This window comes from Diadema antillarum, unplaced genomic scaffold, assembly GCF_040938485.1.
Source record: "Diadema antillarum isolate AM-2024a unplaced genomic scaffold, OU_Dant_1.0 scf00000146, whole genome shotgun sequence".
Lineage (NCBI taxonomy): Eukaryota > Metazoa > Echinodermata > Echinoidea > Diadematoida > Diadematidae > Diadema > Diadema antillarum.
The window spans coordinates 2,496,800-2,511,288 of record NW_027271035.1 but is presented as its reverse complement, the minus strand read 5'-3'; the positions used below and the strand labels follow the sequence as shown (position 1 = coordinate 2,511,288).

The 14,489-nt window shown below is 37.8% G+C and overlaps 1 protein-coding gene across 1 annotated transcript; it reads left to right on the top strand.

Moving 5' to 3' along the window:
* Positions 1 to 1,297: 1,297 nt before the first annotated feature.
* Positions 1,298 to 11,918, top strand: LOC139721606 (adenylate kinase 8-like). Its single transcript, XM_071632938.1, has 10 exons — positions 1,298 to 1,418; positions 5,493 to 5,577; positions 6,091 to 6,254; positions 6,903 to 7,053; positions 7,916 to 7,987; positions 8,610 to 8,813; positions 9,289 to 9,420; positions 10,174 to 10,263; positions 10,707 to 10,848; positions 11,591 to 11,918. The coding sequence occupies exons 1-10, from the start codon at positions 1,335 to 1,337 to the stop codon at positions 11,916 to 11,918; spliced, it is 1,452 nt and encodes a 483-aa protein (XP_071489039.1). The 5' UTR covers positions 1,298 to 1,334.
* Positions 11,919 to 14,489: the final 2,571 nt, after the last annotated feature.

The following is a 14,489-nucleotide window of genomic DNA, read 5'->3' as shown; positions in this document are numbered from 1 at the left end:
ATATTTGACTCTCAAATTATAAAAAAGCAACAGTCATCAAATAAATAAATAAATAAATAAATAAATAAATGAATACATGAATAAATAAATAAATAAATAAAATAAATAAATAAATAAATAAATAAATAAATAAATAAATAAATAAATAAATAAATAAATAAACAAATAAATAGATAAATAAACAAATAAACGGTCACAAGAAACCACATGACTTTCCAAAGGTTAGGGGGGATCTCGACGGGCATTGAACCCTGACACAGCACTACGAGAACTACAAATCCCCCTACCCCACCCCAACGCAGGAAAAAAAAAATCGTCGTCCTCTTAAACTAGTGTTTTCACTTATAGATACTTATAGATGAAGTGATTGTGGCATCGCCCTGTAATTTTCTGTTGAGCCTGCCACTCGGAGTTTCGCTGAATCAAACAAGGACAGTGCATCCCTAATTCTCGTAGGGTTAGTGTAAAGTTATGATGGCTTAGCAATGACGGTATAGTCGCTAATTAGGTATACGTATTTTTATGTGGAAAAAAAAGATAATTTTGTGAACCTGTCTATGTTTATGATTTACCAATTGTTTATGGTTTCATCATGTCGCCGGAATTTCGGATCGTTGTCGGCATCCCCATGAAATATAACCAAATCTATCAAATTTGATACATGAAAACAATTAAAATAAGTTTAATTGACATTACTTTGCCCCTGCTTCTCGGCAAAATGTCGGAAAAAAGAGAGAGGTTACAAATAACCCGATAAGGGGGCATACTACCTGTGTGTCGTGCCCCTCAAACTTGCGCGTTATTCATCGTGCACACGTCAGAGCAACTACACAGAATGTTGATAACATTAACATGTATTGTGTGTATTGATTATGATGAAGGACGGAATCAGAATATGAAATCATTCTTTTCGAGTCTGCGGATGGCACCAGCGTAAAAATGGTATTTCGCATGTCTTGATACAGTGTAACCGTGCCGTTTTATTCAACCGCCTCCTAAGGCCTATCTCTCCCCCTCTCTTCTCGAGATCTCTCTCCCTTTTCTCTCTCCGGCTCGACATATCTTCTCTCTCTCTCCCTCTCCTGCGAGAATAGGAATTTTTTAATTCATAAATTGATAGGATCATCCACCGTCGCTGATACGCAAAACAGAATTAAAAAGCGAAGAGCGCAGATTTTCCAATAAGTCCAACAAAATATCGTTGTGATAGTATCATTGGGCAACCGTACTCTTTGTTCTCCGACCTGTTCTATTTTGAAGAAACGCCTTGTCCTAAGCCTAACTTTTTGCATGGCAACGACGTTCATCCGTGTATCAACAACTTGTAATAAAATATGGATCAAACCAAAAAGCCTTTGAGAATCCCTCCTCAGTTTGGAACGTATGCTGAAAGGCATGGCATATTTGAGCTTTACAAGGTAGGAGCAATACTGGTATACTTCCAAGATATCTGTTGTAAAAACTTGATAATTATTGAAGTTGTGCGTTGTTACTGTGTGTTGAGTGATATTACGGTCCCACCCGTTTAATACTGTGTGTGCTGTATTGTCATCGCAGCCAGAGTGGCTGGCCGTGGCTAAATCAAAGGCAGAGCCAAAGCCGTATCCCGAAATATCTGTTAATTAATATCAGACTATAGAACCCACTACCAAAATAAAAATGAATCAGTAAAGATGTTTTTGAAAATCATAGTTTTGAAGTTTCCATTGGTTTGCAGAGCAGGCGCCGGGTTGTTCTTTTGAGTAGAAAAGATGGGATAGATTTTACATAACACGTAAATTTATTATAGACTCTAACGTTAAATAATGGGGTCCATTAACTGTTACAATAGTTGTAGAATGATGACATTGTGGTCTGTGAAATAGATAGGATCTAGACCATATTCTAGGGTCTAACAGGTACGGGTCTACCCCAAAATTAATGCCAAAAAAAAAAAAAAAAAAAGGAACATCTGCAGAATGCCCGTCACATCGTTGCACATAAATTTTAATATATGTGTGCTGGTTGCAATTACCATACCACTCTACACAGCTAAAATTGATTCTACCTTACCCTTGCTACAAGTGTAGCTTATGTATGGATGCACGCATGCATGCACTGCGCACATTCAGCTCATGACAGAATATTCAATTCAATTCAATTCAATTCAATTCAATTCGTTTATTCATCTCAATCATCATAAAACAAATACATTGTGAGATCAACATAGCAAACAAAAAAGAAGTATTGATGAGGAGAACGGGGACTACAAAAAGCGATTGCTTGAAAAGGCGTAAAGCCCCCAGATAACAATGATAAATAGAATGCATGTACATGTACATGACGAAGTGAACATAATTTTTAAATGAAGTAAAATAATAAACTGTTTGAAATTGTACATAAAACACAGAAGATACTATACATTGAAATGGAAAAAAATAAGTAAGGAGGTCTTAGCCCAGTGAAGTTCGACGCCGCGCCTCCTCCCCCCCCCCCCTCCCCATAAATACAGTCACATACATGATGCATATATATTCCTCTTGGTAATAAAATTCATGAGTATATATTATAACTATTGTAAATTCTTTTGGAATTCAAATCAAATAAAATGATTGAACTTGGTTATTTTCTTTATATATATGAATCAAAAGATTCTTCAATTTAAATTTGAAAGAAGTTATGGTTGAACAAGAAGCGATGTCATTTGAAAGGTTGTTCCAGATACGGGGACCAGCATGCTTAACAGATTTTAATATGGAGTGACTATTAGCTGCAGGATAATTGAATTTAAAACGTGAGCGAGTATTATATTGGTGAACATCTTTATTGTGGCGAAATAAATTAGAAATATTAACTGGTGCCAAATTATTATTAACATAGAACATTAAATTAGCGATTTTGAATCTATAAATATCATATATTGTTAAGGTTTTTAAACGAAAAAATAGAGGCTGAGAAGGGGCAAAATAAGCAGAATTAGAGTATATACGTAGAGCTTTCTTTTGCAATTTGTGTATGGGATCTAAATGAGTAACACCAGCATTTGCCCATGTAATGGTGCAATACTGTAAATATGGGAGGACAAGAGAATTATACAACATAAATAGCTGCTTTTCAGGGAGCGTAGTACGTAATTTGCATAATATACCAATATTTTTGGAAACTTTGTTACAAATCAAAAAACGGTGTTCGTTAAATTTTAATTTTTCATCAAGTATAATACCTAGAAATTTAACTGATGTTGATATACATAATTGAACATTATTCATCTTGATTTTAACTTCATCTAAGACATGAGATATTGTGGGTTTACGAAAATACATAACGCTTGTCTTTTCGTAATTAACAATTAATTTATTAGCATCAAACCACTCAGACACTTTATCAAGCTCAGTATTTGTTTTAGAGACAAGGTACTTAAAATCACTGTGAGAGGAAATAATATTGGTATCATCAGCAAATAACACAAAATTAAAGAAGGAGGATACATAACATAAATCATTGATATATAAAAGAAACAGGAGAGGGCCCAGTATGGATCCCAGATAATCCTGGGCAGCTTGATATATTGCGGTGTCTACGTTGGTTTTGGCTCTGGTGTTGGGGCCAGCCATTTTGAATGAAATAGAAATTCTGAAGTACGTATCAAAATGGGAATTGAATATGTAATCGAGATGACACAGGCAAAATATCAAGAAGAAAGACGTAAATGATATGACGTCTTGTATGTTCAGGTTTTCCAAGAAAAAGAATGCTAAGTCAGTTCAATATTATTGCATGAGATCACATGAATGATATATTCCAGAAAAGTTCTGATAGAATTAAATCATACTGTTTTGTGTAGGTGCAAAGATAATATTGAGGGACTCGCTGACTATCAGCTGAGTTGGTCTCTCCCCAGGTAAGAAATAGTGTCAGGTGGTGTTGAACTTACATCTTTGTCAAAATTGTCCGCGACTGTCCGTAACCATATAGCACAGAGCAGATCCACCGCAAACTATATACACGCAGTTGAATGCAATGGGACTATGATTCACTGTCTACGACATGGCTTGTCCAGCATCCTGGTGAGCACCTTTCTGTTAGTCGGGCTCAGAAAAACGATGGATTCCAATCCGTTGGCAAAATCCACATGAAAAGTATAGAGTGTCAATCTGTCCAATAATGTTGTAAAAACCGAATCAACAGGAAATGGAAATAAATATGATTGAGAATTGGGAGATCCAACACCACGCACACCACGCACACCACGCACACGCAATATTCTGCTTCGATATTCTGCAGTTAAGCCAAGAATTTAATGTGACAATGACTGTTCACTTCAGATAATCAGAGTCAATCAGTCATGGCTCATGCTGTATCTGTTTAATGTTTAGCATTGGTAATTTACATACTATAAATCTACCCGATATGGAACCAGCTGAAGTAGATTTGTATATGTTGCTGCACATGTCCTGCTAGAGTCTACTTCTACTTCTACGAAGATACTCAGCAGGATCCATAAGTCAGGATGTAGTGCTAAGATTTAGACAAGGTAAGCCCTATTAGCTTTTTAGTGTAAAAGCTGTTATTTTTGCTAGGGTTTAATTTTTGTGAATTTTGTGAAACACTGTTGGTGTCGGGCCACTTATTTTACAACATGCAAAAATATCACCATGTACATGTATTCTACAGTAAAGTGGCAGAGTGAATGGACAGGCAGCAATTGCGCAATTACAATACATTACCCTTGGTGTCAGTTGAAAACATCAGTTTGCAAAAATGTCTGTGACCTCTTCATCCCTGAAAATATCTGTAGATTGATGAAAAATTAAAATTTGTACAGTATATACACCCTTATAAGATTTAGCATTGTAAATAAATGTACATTACACAGCATAGATTGATGAAAAATTAAAATTTTTACAGTATATACACCCTTTTAAGATTTAGCATTGTAAATAAATGTACATTACACAGCGTAGATTGATGAAAAATTAAAATTTTTACAGTATATGCACCCTTTTAAGATTTAGCATTGTAAATAAATGTACAATACACAGCATCTAGATCTGACTTTGAATAGTGTCCTGTCAATGTTTCAAAGTGACACACCAATCATTTGTCTCAATCTACAATAGACTGGCTATGTAAAAGCTTAGAAACGTCAGTATTATGCGCTATATAAGTGTTATATATTATTATTGAATTATCATTATCAATTGAAAACATTCGAAATGATTTCAATCTATAGATCTTTGTCAATCAAGACTATCAACTTCACTGATGTTCAGTCCTTTCTGTGAAAACATGAACGAGTGGACAAGTGATGACATAGACTTCTGGAGATATTGTCATCCAGAAATGCAGTAGGGTTTAGACCGAAATATCATGTCTTGTCATGTATTGTTGCAATAGCTCTAAAGTAAGAATGACAATTTCTTACATTCTTTCTCCTTTCCCCCCTCTCTCTTTCTTGTGTATATGCCTACACACACCCTCTCCTTCAAATGTACATGCTTACACTCATACAGCACTTGATCGAGGGACTGCTCGTAAGCAAACCACAGGATCCTCTTGAGTTCCTTCTCGAACAGCTGAAGAGAGACAACAATGACAGTAAGTTTATATTTTCTCTTCTCCTTCTGTGAATACAGATATACAGTGTATGTTGCTACCAAGTGATTATATGTGTTGAGTCATTGAGGGAAACTGTTCTTCTGTGTGACTTTTGTGTGATAAAACAAGAGGATAAATTGTCAGACCTGAACATATTATGTTTTGAGAGTGAGGAACATATCCATCTCATGATGTTCACAATTTTACAATTACCTCGGGATAATAGCCCGTGATCTAAAGGCAAGTGAAAGATATGCATACTGAGCGTAGCTTTTCATTTGTACGTGTAGAAAGCTACGAATCATGTATATTTCGGTCTGTTACTTCTTACCTAACCTCTGACATGAGCCCACATTTGATTTTAATTGTTTTGATGTCAAGTGCTGTGTTCAAACAAATTTTAATGAATGTACAAACCTTTCCAAAATAAATCTTGTCAAGAGGCCATACAATGTAAACAGTTTATGCAAAATATTGTCTCTCTTTCTCTCTGTGACTGCGATGTTCTCGTAGCACCAGCAATCATCATTCATGGGCCCCCTGCCTCAGGGAAGACCACTATAGCCCGTATGGTGAGTGCCCAGCTGAGGGCAGCATACATCAGCAAGGAGACCTTGCTCTCAGATGATGTCTCGGCTGTGGCAGCCAAGGCCAAAGCCCACCAGGCAAAGGGAGAGGTGGGTACAAGTGTGGCTGAACTACGTCCTTGTCTCTGTTTGTCATCTTATTGCAGTGTCATGGAACATGCAACGACCCATTTTTTTTCTCTCTTCTTTTCTTTTTCTTTGTAAAACAACAACAACGACACATTCAAGTGTGTTGATAGAAGCATCATCTTCTGTCCAAATGTTTGAGACAACGTGTTGTAACTGGGGCTAGGACTTAGCTTGTACAGTTTGAAATTATGATCAAAGATGCCGTAGGATAGCATTGAGTTTGGGATTGAGGGTGATGGTGACAGAAAGAAAGAGCAGGACGGACAGTGTTGTTTGTGATCAAACCATGTGTCTTCCCCCGTCTCCACACACTGGGATTTAGACTCAAATTCAGTGTGTTAAGAAGATAGAACTCTTCACAATGACAGTGTTACAAGGAATGTACAAGTGACACATTGCTACGCAGTATTCGTCTCATGGTCCTTGCATTATGCAATCATCTACTTGTTCCATCTGTATGGTACTTGAATATCGCATGTGAATTAGGTAGGCTGCAAATGTATACAGTCACATGCTGAACTTGTTTAACTAGAAACTGGCCATCTTTTAATTTCCTTGTCAAAGAGATTCCTAACACTCTACCACTTTCACTCATCTCTGACCCTTCAGCCTGTGCCAACGCCAGTGTGGGTGGAGTTGATCCAGAACCGGGTGAAGCTCTTTGACTGTGTGAGGAAAGGCTGGGTGTTCGATGGGTTTCCAGACACAAGGGAACAGGCATTGGCCCTGCAGGAGATTGGTGTTAGCCCCAAGCACTTTGGTAAGGCTATCCTCTGGTGACGTGCCAAGTTTCCAGCTGCTGCAAGGCTGTATAGCGTACCAAAGTGTGACATCATAGCCATTCATTGCCATGGACTCTGGTTCTAAATAACCTCATGTAACCCGAATATCAGTGAACGCAATGGTTGCTAACCATCCTTATACCTTGTTCCAACCCATTGCCTGAAGGCTTGTGCAAGGGTATTTCTTGTGGAACCAGCACTAAGTTTTAAAAAAAAAGACTGTGACATCATCACTTCGGTACTCTATACTGCCATTGTTTACTTATTCATTTGACTTGCCAGTGGCATGTTTGATGGATTCACATCTTTTTGTGCACCGGTACATGTACATTGAGATTGGCTGGATGAATCTCTCACGGCTGTCAATGCGTAGTTATTTATTCCTTACTGTCCAGATAGGAGTGAGATGCATGACCAACCAGTAATGCACTACCCTTTGTGTACGGTGTACAATGTATTAAGTAATATTTCAAGATTTGACTTCCTATTATCGTCTTGCTACAATTATAATCAGTTTGTGTATATTATCACGGAACTATGTCATAATTTAGCAATGGTGCGTTTGCTGTCCCAAGTGCCACAATGTCTACAGAACTGTGAATATAAAATTGGTGCTCATTCTTGGATGTTTCACCAAGAATTTGTTGTGCTTAAATCATGTGGATGACGTTAAATATGTCACATTTCATTCAGTACCTGGATGAAAATGAGCTTTGTAAAATGTCTATGAGGACATTTTTTAGATTTTTTTTTTTAATCAGGAAGCCAATTCTGCCTTTGAGTGGAAAATGGTGACATGAATTTATGCTAGAAGATTTACTTCATATTTTTTCCTGTCAGTTATCCTGGAAGCTCCTGATACAGTGCTCATTGAACGGCAAATGGGAAAGAGAATTGATCCAGAAACCGGAGGTTAGTAATATGTAGCGCTCAATTATATGTGATTTCATCAATTCATTATGGTGATGTAGTAGGAGAAATATATTTTGCATTGTGATAAATTCCCATGTCCACTGGTCACAAATTCTTGTATGGACATGCATTTGCAATATCGTGCAGACCTATAGTGGTATCCTCATACATGTATGCATTATCCATTGCATATCATTTGCGTCTCTTCTTTTCTTGTGTATAACTTTAAACTTCATTTAGTGAACCTTTTGTTGCATTTGCTGCTGATTGACTGTTGGGAATATGTCATCTTCCAAATTACTGATGTGTCAAAATGGTCTTTGTGCCCAGCTGTTGCAGTTTTCACACTTTAGTGGCTTTGTCAAGCTTTTTTAACAGCTACATTATTATTTTGTGGGGGAAGGGGTAGCTAGCTAAAAGCATCTGAAATATTTTGTAATTTTGTAATTGTATGCATTGGCTTTTTCATGTTTAACAGCAAAATTGAGTAAACGTACTTATCTTACTGGACAGAACCAGAAACCTGTTTATGAAATGAAATATAACATTATATGTGTCTGTCTCATTACCAAGCAGAATTGTCCTCTTACCTCCTTCCCCTCTTTCACTTTTCATCACCCAGACGTGTACCACACAACGTTTGACTATCCAAGCAGTGCAGATGTGGAGAGGCGACTTGTTGAGCCCCCCGAAGGATGCGGGGAAGCTGCCATGGTGGACCGTCTGGTCCTGTACCACCGATTCATCCCAGGGCTGCAGACAGCCTTTGAGAAGTACACCAAGGCCATTAACGCTGACCAGCCCAAAGCTGATGTTTACTCGCAGGGTACGGAGAAGAGCTAGCTATTGATTCACGTATTGTTCAGCGATTCACTTCACTTCCAGTAGTTCCATAGCAAGAATGAGCTTCCGCCATTCTAGTTTATAGCTTTAACGAAGAAGGTCTCAGATATTCAAAACAGGAGTTTATCTTCTGTTCCCTATAAGTCACATTTTTCGTTTTCTACAGCATGATGTATTTTGTTGATTCATTATATCAAATAAAAAGAAATAGGCTACAAATTTGCTGAAGAAATGTCTCCCCCCCCCCAAAAAAAAAAAATGAAAATGGAGGTGTCTTCAGTAAAGGTATCATGTTACATTGACATTAATGAAGTAAATGTATATATTGATTTACATTATGGAATAGTAAATACCTGTACATTAATGACACTTGGTTAAAATCTGTTCAATTATTAGTAAGTCATCCTGTACCTTTTATGTGTATTCTCATGTTGTCTATTTTTCATTCCTCCCTGCAGTGACCACCTTCTTGAGCTCTAAGCCACGGTCGCTGGCCCCTCACAACCCCCGCATCATTCTCCTCGGCCCCACAGGCAGTGGCAAGAGTGTCCAGGCTGCTCTCTTGGCCAGCAAATACAACATCATCAATGGTATGTGAATCTCTTTCTCTCCTCCATTTTCCCCACTAGGCCTGTCTCCACACATAATGTACTGAGTAGCTGAGACCCACGAGTGGTGACTGGTCCGGCTCCAAATGGCAATTCCTTCATAAGTACTCGTGAATACATGCAATTCTTTTGTTTTCTCTTTTTTATCACTTTCCTCTTTTTTTTTGCGATGCTTATGATAAGTGGCAATCATTTTACTCTATTTCACCATTATTTTGATATTCATGACTCCGTTGTGTCCCTTTAAGAGAAATTGAGGAGGCTATTGTCAGAGTCTGAATCCTAAGTTCCTTGGTCTCCTAGTCCTTCCAAGGCCACTTCAAGCAATCAGTCCTCTCGTTCTTTTCACTATTAAGCATTTACTTGCCCTGAAGCCATGTAAAATAAATCAAAACTCAATTATTTTCAATTTAATTGTCTAACTTGCCACAGTTGACAGTGTTGAGGGACCATGCTGCATAATAGAAAGGACAACTGTTCTGCAAAGAATTTAGTGAGAATGTACACAGCGCAAGAACAGTGCTGTACATTGCTGATAAATAATGATTTTCAGTACACAAATTGTTTTAATAGTGAAAACTTGACACTTTAAGTAAAGTAGCCTGTTTCTGTAGCTTTAGCTGTCTGAGCCACACAGTTATCATGCAAAAATTTCAGTAACAACAAACGTACATCGAGTCAAGACTTGAACCTCTATATACTCATGTATTTTTTATTGTCTGTTTGTCTTTCTAGTTTCCTCAGGACAGCTTGTCAAAGAAGCCATCTCTAATGAGTCCAAGATTGGAGAGGCTATCAAACCATACGTTGAGAGGAACATGCTTGGTAAGTCACTATCTGTCGGAGGAATTAAGAATAAAAACATTATTGAACGTTTTTGTTTTTGTCTTCTTCTTTTGCTCGTTCTGCTGACCAAACTGCTTGGCCAGTTTCCAAATGCCTTCAGTGGTGACTCGCCTAAAGATTTTAGTGCTTATGGCAATAACAAAGAAAATGAATGTCAATATCATTCTTCTACCAAGTACGTGAAATGGTTAAAAGAAAATGATTAAATGAAATGAATGTCTTTAAAAAGAGCACACACACAAACACACACACACACACACCAACAATCATCATCATACAGGCTGTGGATAACAGACAATAGTGTCTGGATAGGTTGTTTAAATGTAGTTGCCTCCAATTATCATTCTGCACCAATATGTCACATGGTTGATCAATGCAAAGAGGGTCATGTTTTCATCTTGCTCTCTCCCCTCACTCACTAGTCCCTGATAACCTGATGCTGAAAATCCTGGATGAGAGGCTGAGCCAGATTGACTGTTCCACACGAGGCTGGGTGCTCCGAGGCTTTCCCCGGACGAGGGAGCAGGCGGAGAACCTCACAGCAGCAGGACACGAGCCAAACAGGTGAGTTGTGGAGTTGAGAAAGAAGCAAACTTTTCCTACTCCTATAAAAGAAACATGCTCTTGCAGCTACTACTGGCTAGGCTTAGCATCAGAGATTTCGCTGTTCTGTAATTTGCAATGACATGTAAATAAAGCAGGGCTCGACATTATCAATGGCCCGGGACCGCTAGAAATTGGTGTCAGGCCACCAAATTTCCACCAAGATCATCTTTTGGTGGCTTGGTTGGGTAGCTTAGATTCAAAATGGATTGTTATGTTTCCTTTTATTATGTGCCAATACATTTCTTTCCAGGTCGCCAAAATTTTAAATTTAAGATTTGAGTGGCTCAAATGAGTCACTTGAGAAAAATATAAGTGTCAAGCCCTGAATAAGGTGAAAGAAAACTGCAATGAAATTGATGAGAATGTGTAGCACATTCTTTTTCTTCTTTTGTCATCTATGGCATAAATAATTTCAGATTATAGCTAAACGCCGGAAGTTAATATTCTTACCTCCGCAAGTTCTTGGTATCAAAGTTGTGCATCATTTTCAGCAGCACAGATTGTTGTAGTAATTGTGTAGAAGGAAGAGCTGTGAAATGGTGACTAAAAGAAATAGTTGACTTTTATTCATGAAATATGAATTTTAATCACATTCCATTTGTCCTAAAGCTGTCTGAATGTGTAGTCTTCACTATCTCTGCCTATTAGAGGAAGGAAACTGATTTGTGTATTCCTTTCTTGACTTTCTTTCTTCACCCAGAGTGTTCTTCCTGGATGTCCCCAATGATTCTGTCTACGAGCGTCTGACCATGCGCTCCCTGGACGTTGTCACGGGCAACCGCTTCCATGCTCTGTACAACCCCGCCCCGACGTCGGACATCAAGGAGCGTCTTGCCCAGCACCCGACCGACTTTGAGGAGACTATCCGCAACCGCCTGTCTGCGTACTACACCTATGCCGAGGAGATTGGCGACTTCTACGAAGACGCGCAGCACATCAACGCCGACCAGGACCCCCATACGGTGTTTGAGTCTGTGGAAAGCATGCTGGTCAGCCCGTTGCCACGGAAACTACCCGCTCAGGAATGAGAGGATGAGAGCGAGACCTGTGTGTTCTGTTCTCCTTCTCCCAGTTCCCATGATCCTAAGATGAACTTTGATGAGATGCAGAAATGTTTGTCTCATCACAGACTAACACACAAATGGGCCAACCTCTCTTACGTCCCTGATGAAATGTGTTATCCTAGTTTTTTTCATTCTTTTTTTTTTACAGTTGCTTTTATGCAAACTCAGATGAAACACGTTATATGTATGTTGCTTCTGAGTTTTTTTAGACATTTAATACCTGGACCAGTCTCCCCTGAGTAATGGAATTTGTTAGCAACTTTCTTTTTTTCAATTTTGATTCAATTTTGCCATAAAATCTGAAGTATCAGGATGACTTTATCTGTACACAATGCAGTCTTTACCATGTGAATTTGCCTTTCTGAGAAATATATGATAGAAAATAAGCAACACATGCTGGCTTTGTCTGGCTTTTCTTTCTGAGCCTAGCCCTCATCCAACTTTCTTTGGAAGTCATCAAACAATTATTTTATCTTTGTGGACTTGTCTTATACACTGTATATGCCATCGCTCCTCATTGCCCCGTACATACCGGAGTGCATTGGATCAAATATGTTTTGACTGAGGTAGATATATCTCTTTGACATAAGGTGATCTATACTATTTTCCGTTTAAGAAAAACAAAACTTATATGGACATGATATAGCCTGTTTTTAAGGGCTGCAAGTATTCATTTAAAGCATCGCAGGCTTGTTGAAAGTATTGCATAATGGACTGTCCTCTTCACTTGATACCCTTTTTGAGTGACACTTGGAATACAGTGCGGCTTCACAGATGACAAAATGTGTGGAAATCTACATGATACACACAGCACTCTCATGACTCGGCATATTCTCTAAATTGCCCCCTTCATGTGGACTGCTCTCCAGTAAATGAAACATCCCCGGTTTATAATTTCTGCATACAGTCCTCCGTGTACCAATGAGAAACAAAGAAAGAAACAATAATTCTTTGTAATGCCTTGGTTTTCATCACATTCTTTTGAATGCCTTGGTTTGGTTCATCTCACATTCATAAGGAATGGTTTGTGGATAAAAATAGTCCTTCATCCTGTAATGTAAAGATGATTAATTTTTTGTGTTTGTACAATTCATGGTTTGCCATGCAGTGACAGCAGAGGAAACTGTTTGCCCAACATATTTTTTCAAGTTTTAATTATATCAAACCTTTGTCAAATGTCTATTTTTATCTGTGAAACAATTGTAAATAACATTGGTGTACAAAATGTATGTGTTTCTTCAAATGGTATTCCCAGTTCCATAGTTATGTGTGTCTTAGACTGGTCAATGTTATTGTCTTCAGTGACAAATTATATTATTTTCCTTGCAAGATACAGGAAAAATATTTGTACAAATTTGTAAATGTAATAAAGTTAATACTTCATGAAATCTGTTTCTAGTGGTAATCTCTGTGACATATGTTTGTAATAGAGACTGTATGTGTGTAGCCAGAGTCCTTTCCAACATCATGACATTTTTTTTTCATGTTTTTTTTTTAAATAACAGAACAGGTGCTTTGTAAGTAATTTGAGTGACCTGCATGCATGACAATTATGATAGACATCAGCACTGAATAGGTGAATAAATGATGATATGGATAGATAAGCAAGTGACTGTGTATATGATATACAGATATATAGATTTATATTCCACATACTAAGAATGTTGCAATAGGATTGGTCCAGAGCTCATCACGTGATGACGTGTAGTTTTGCCCATCACATCACCTGAGAAGAAAAGTTCGTTACACTCTATGTTGATAGTCCCTTTTGTTTCGCTGATCTCCACACAGTCCACACAATCCTAACGCAAGATGAATACGCGCGAAATAAAAGTGCGTTGCACCGTGGACTATCATGTGACCTAGGTCACTTGATAGTACACAGTGCAACGCACTTTCATTTCGGTGCCACGCAGTGCGCGCAGCAAATTCATTGTTTTGTCATCTACGCCCACATGTAGCCTAAGCCTAAGGATACCTAAAGACAGCTGAAATGGTTTCAGATGTGGAATAAAATGGGAATTTCTAGGACCCTAGATGTGGAATATAAAGCGAATAATATATTGATTGATAGGTAGATGGCGTGATAGACAGATAATGTACAATTCTGTTGACATTAATTTGTATGTTATGTAGACATGTATTGACATGTTTGGCATTGAAATCATTTGACTTGTGTATTAATGAACAAATTCCTATTGATTATTCTTAAACTACTTCAAATCTTAAAATGATGTAGATATATCCTCAAGTGTAAATACAGGTGATAACCTTTTATACTTTAGAACAAAGTTATTAACACTATTCTGATGTTACAGAAAGTGTGTTTTACACACTTACACACACACACACACACACACACACACACACACACACACACACACAAAATATGCACACACCAAGAATGCCCAATAAGTTTTCATCTACTTGTGGCATACCTACTCCTACATACATAATATGACTCCTCCCCCCGCCCAAAAAAAAAAAAAAAAAAAAAAAAAAAAAAAAAAAATATATATATATATATATATATAT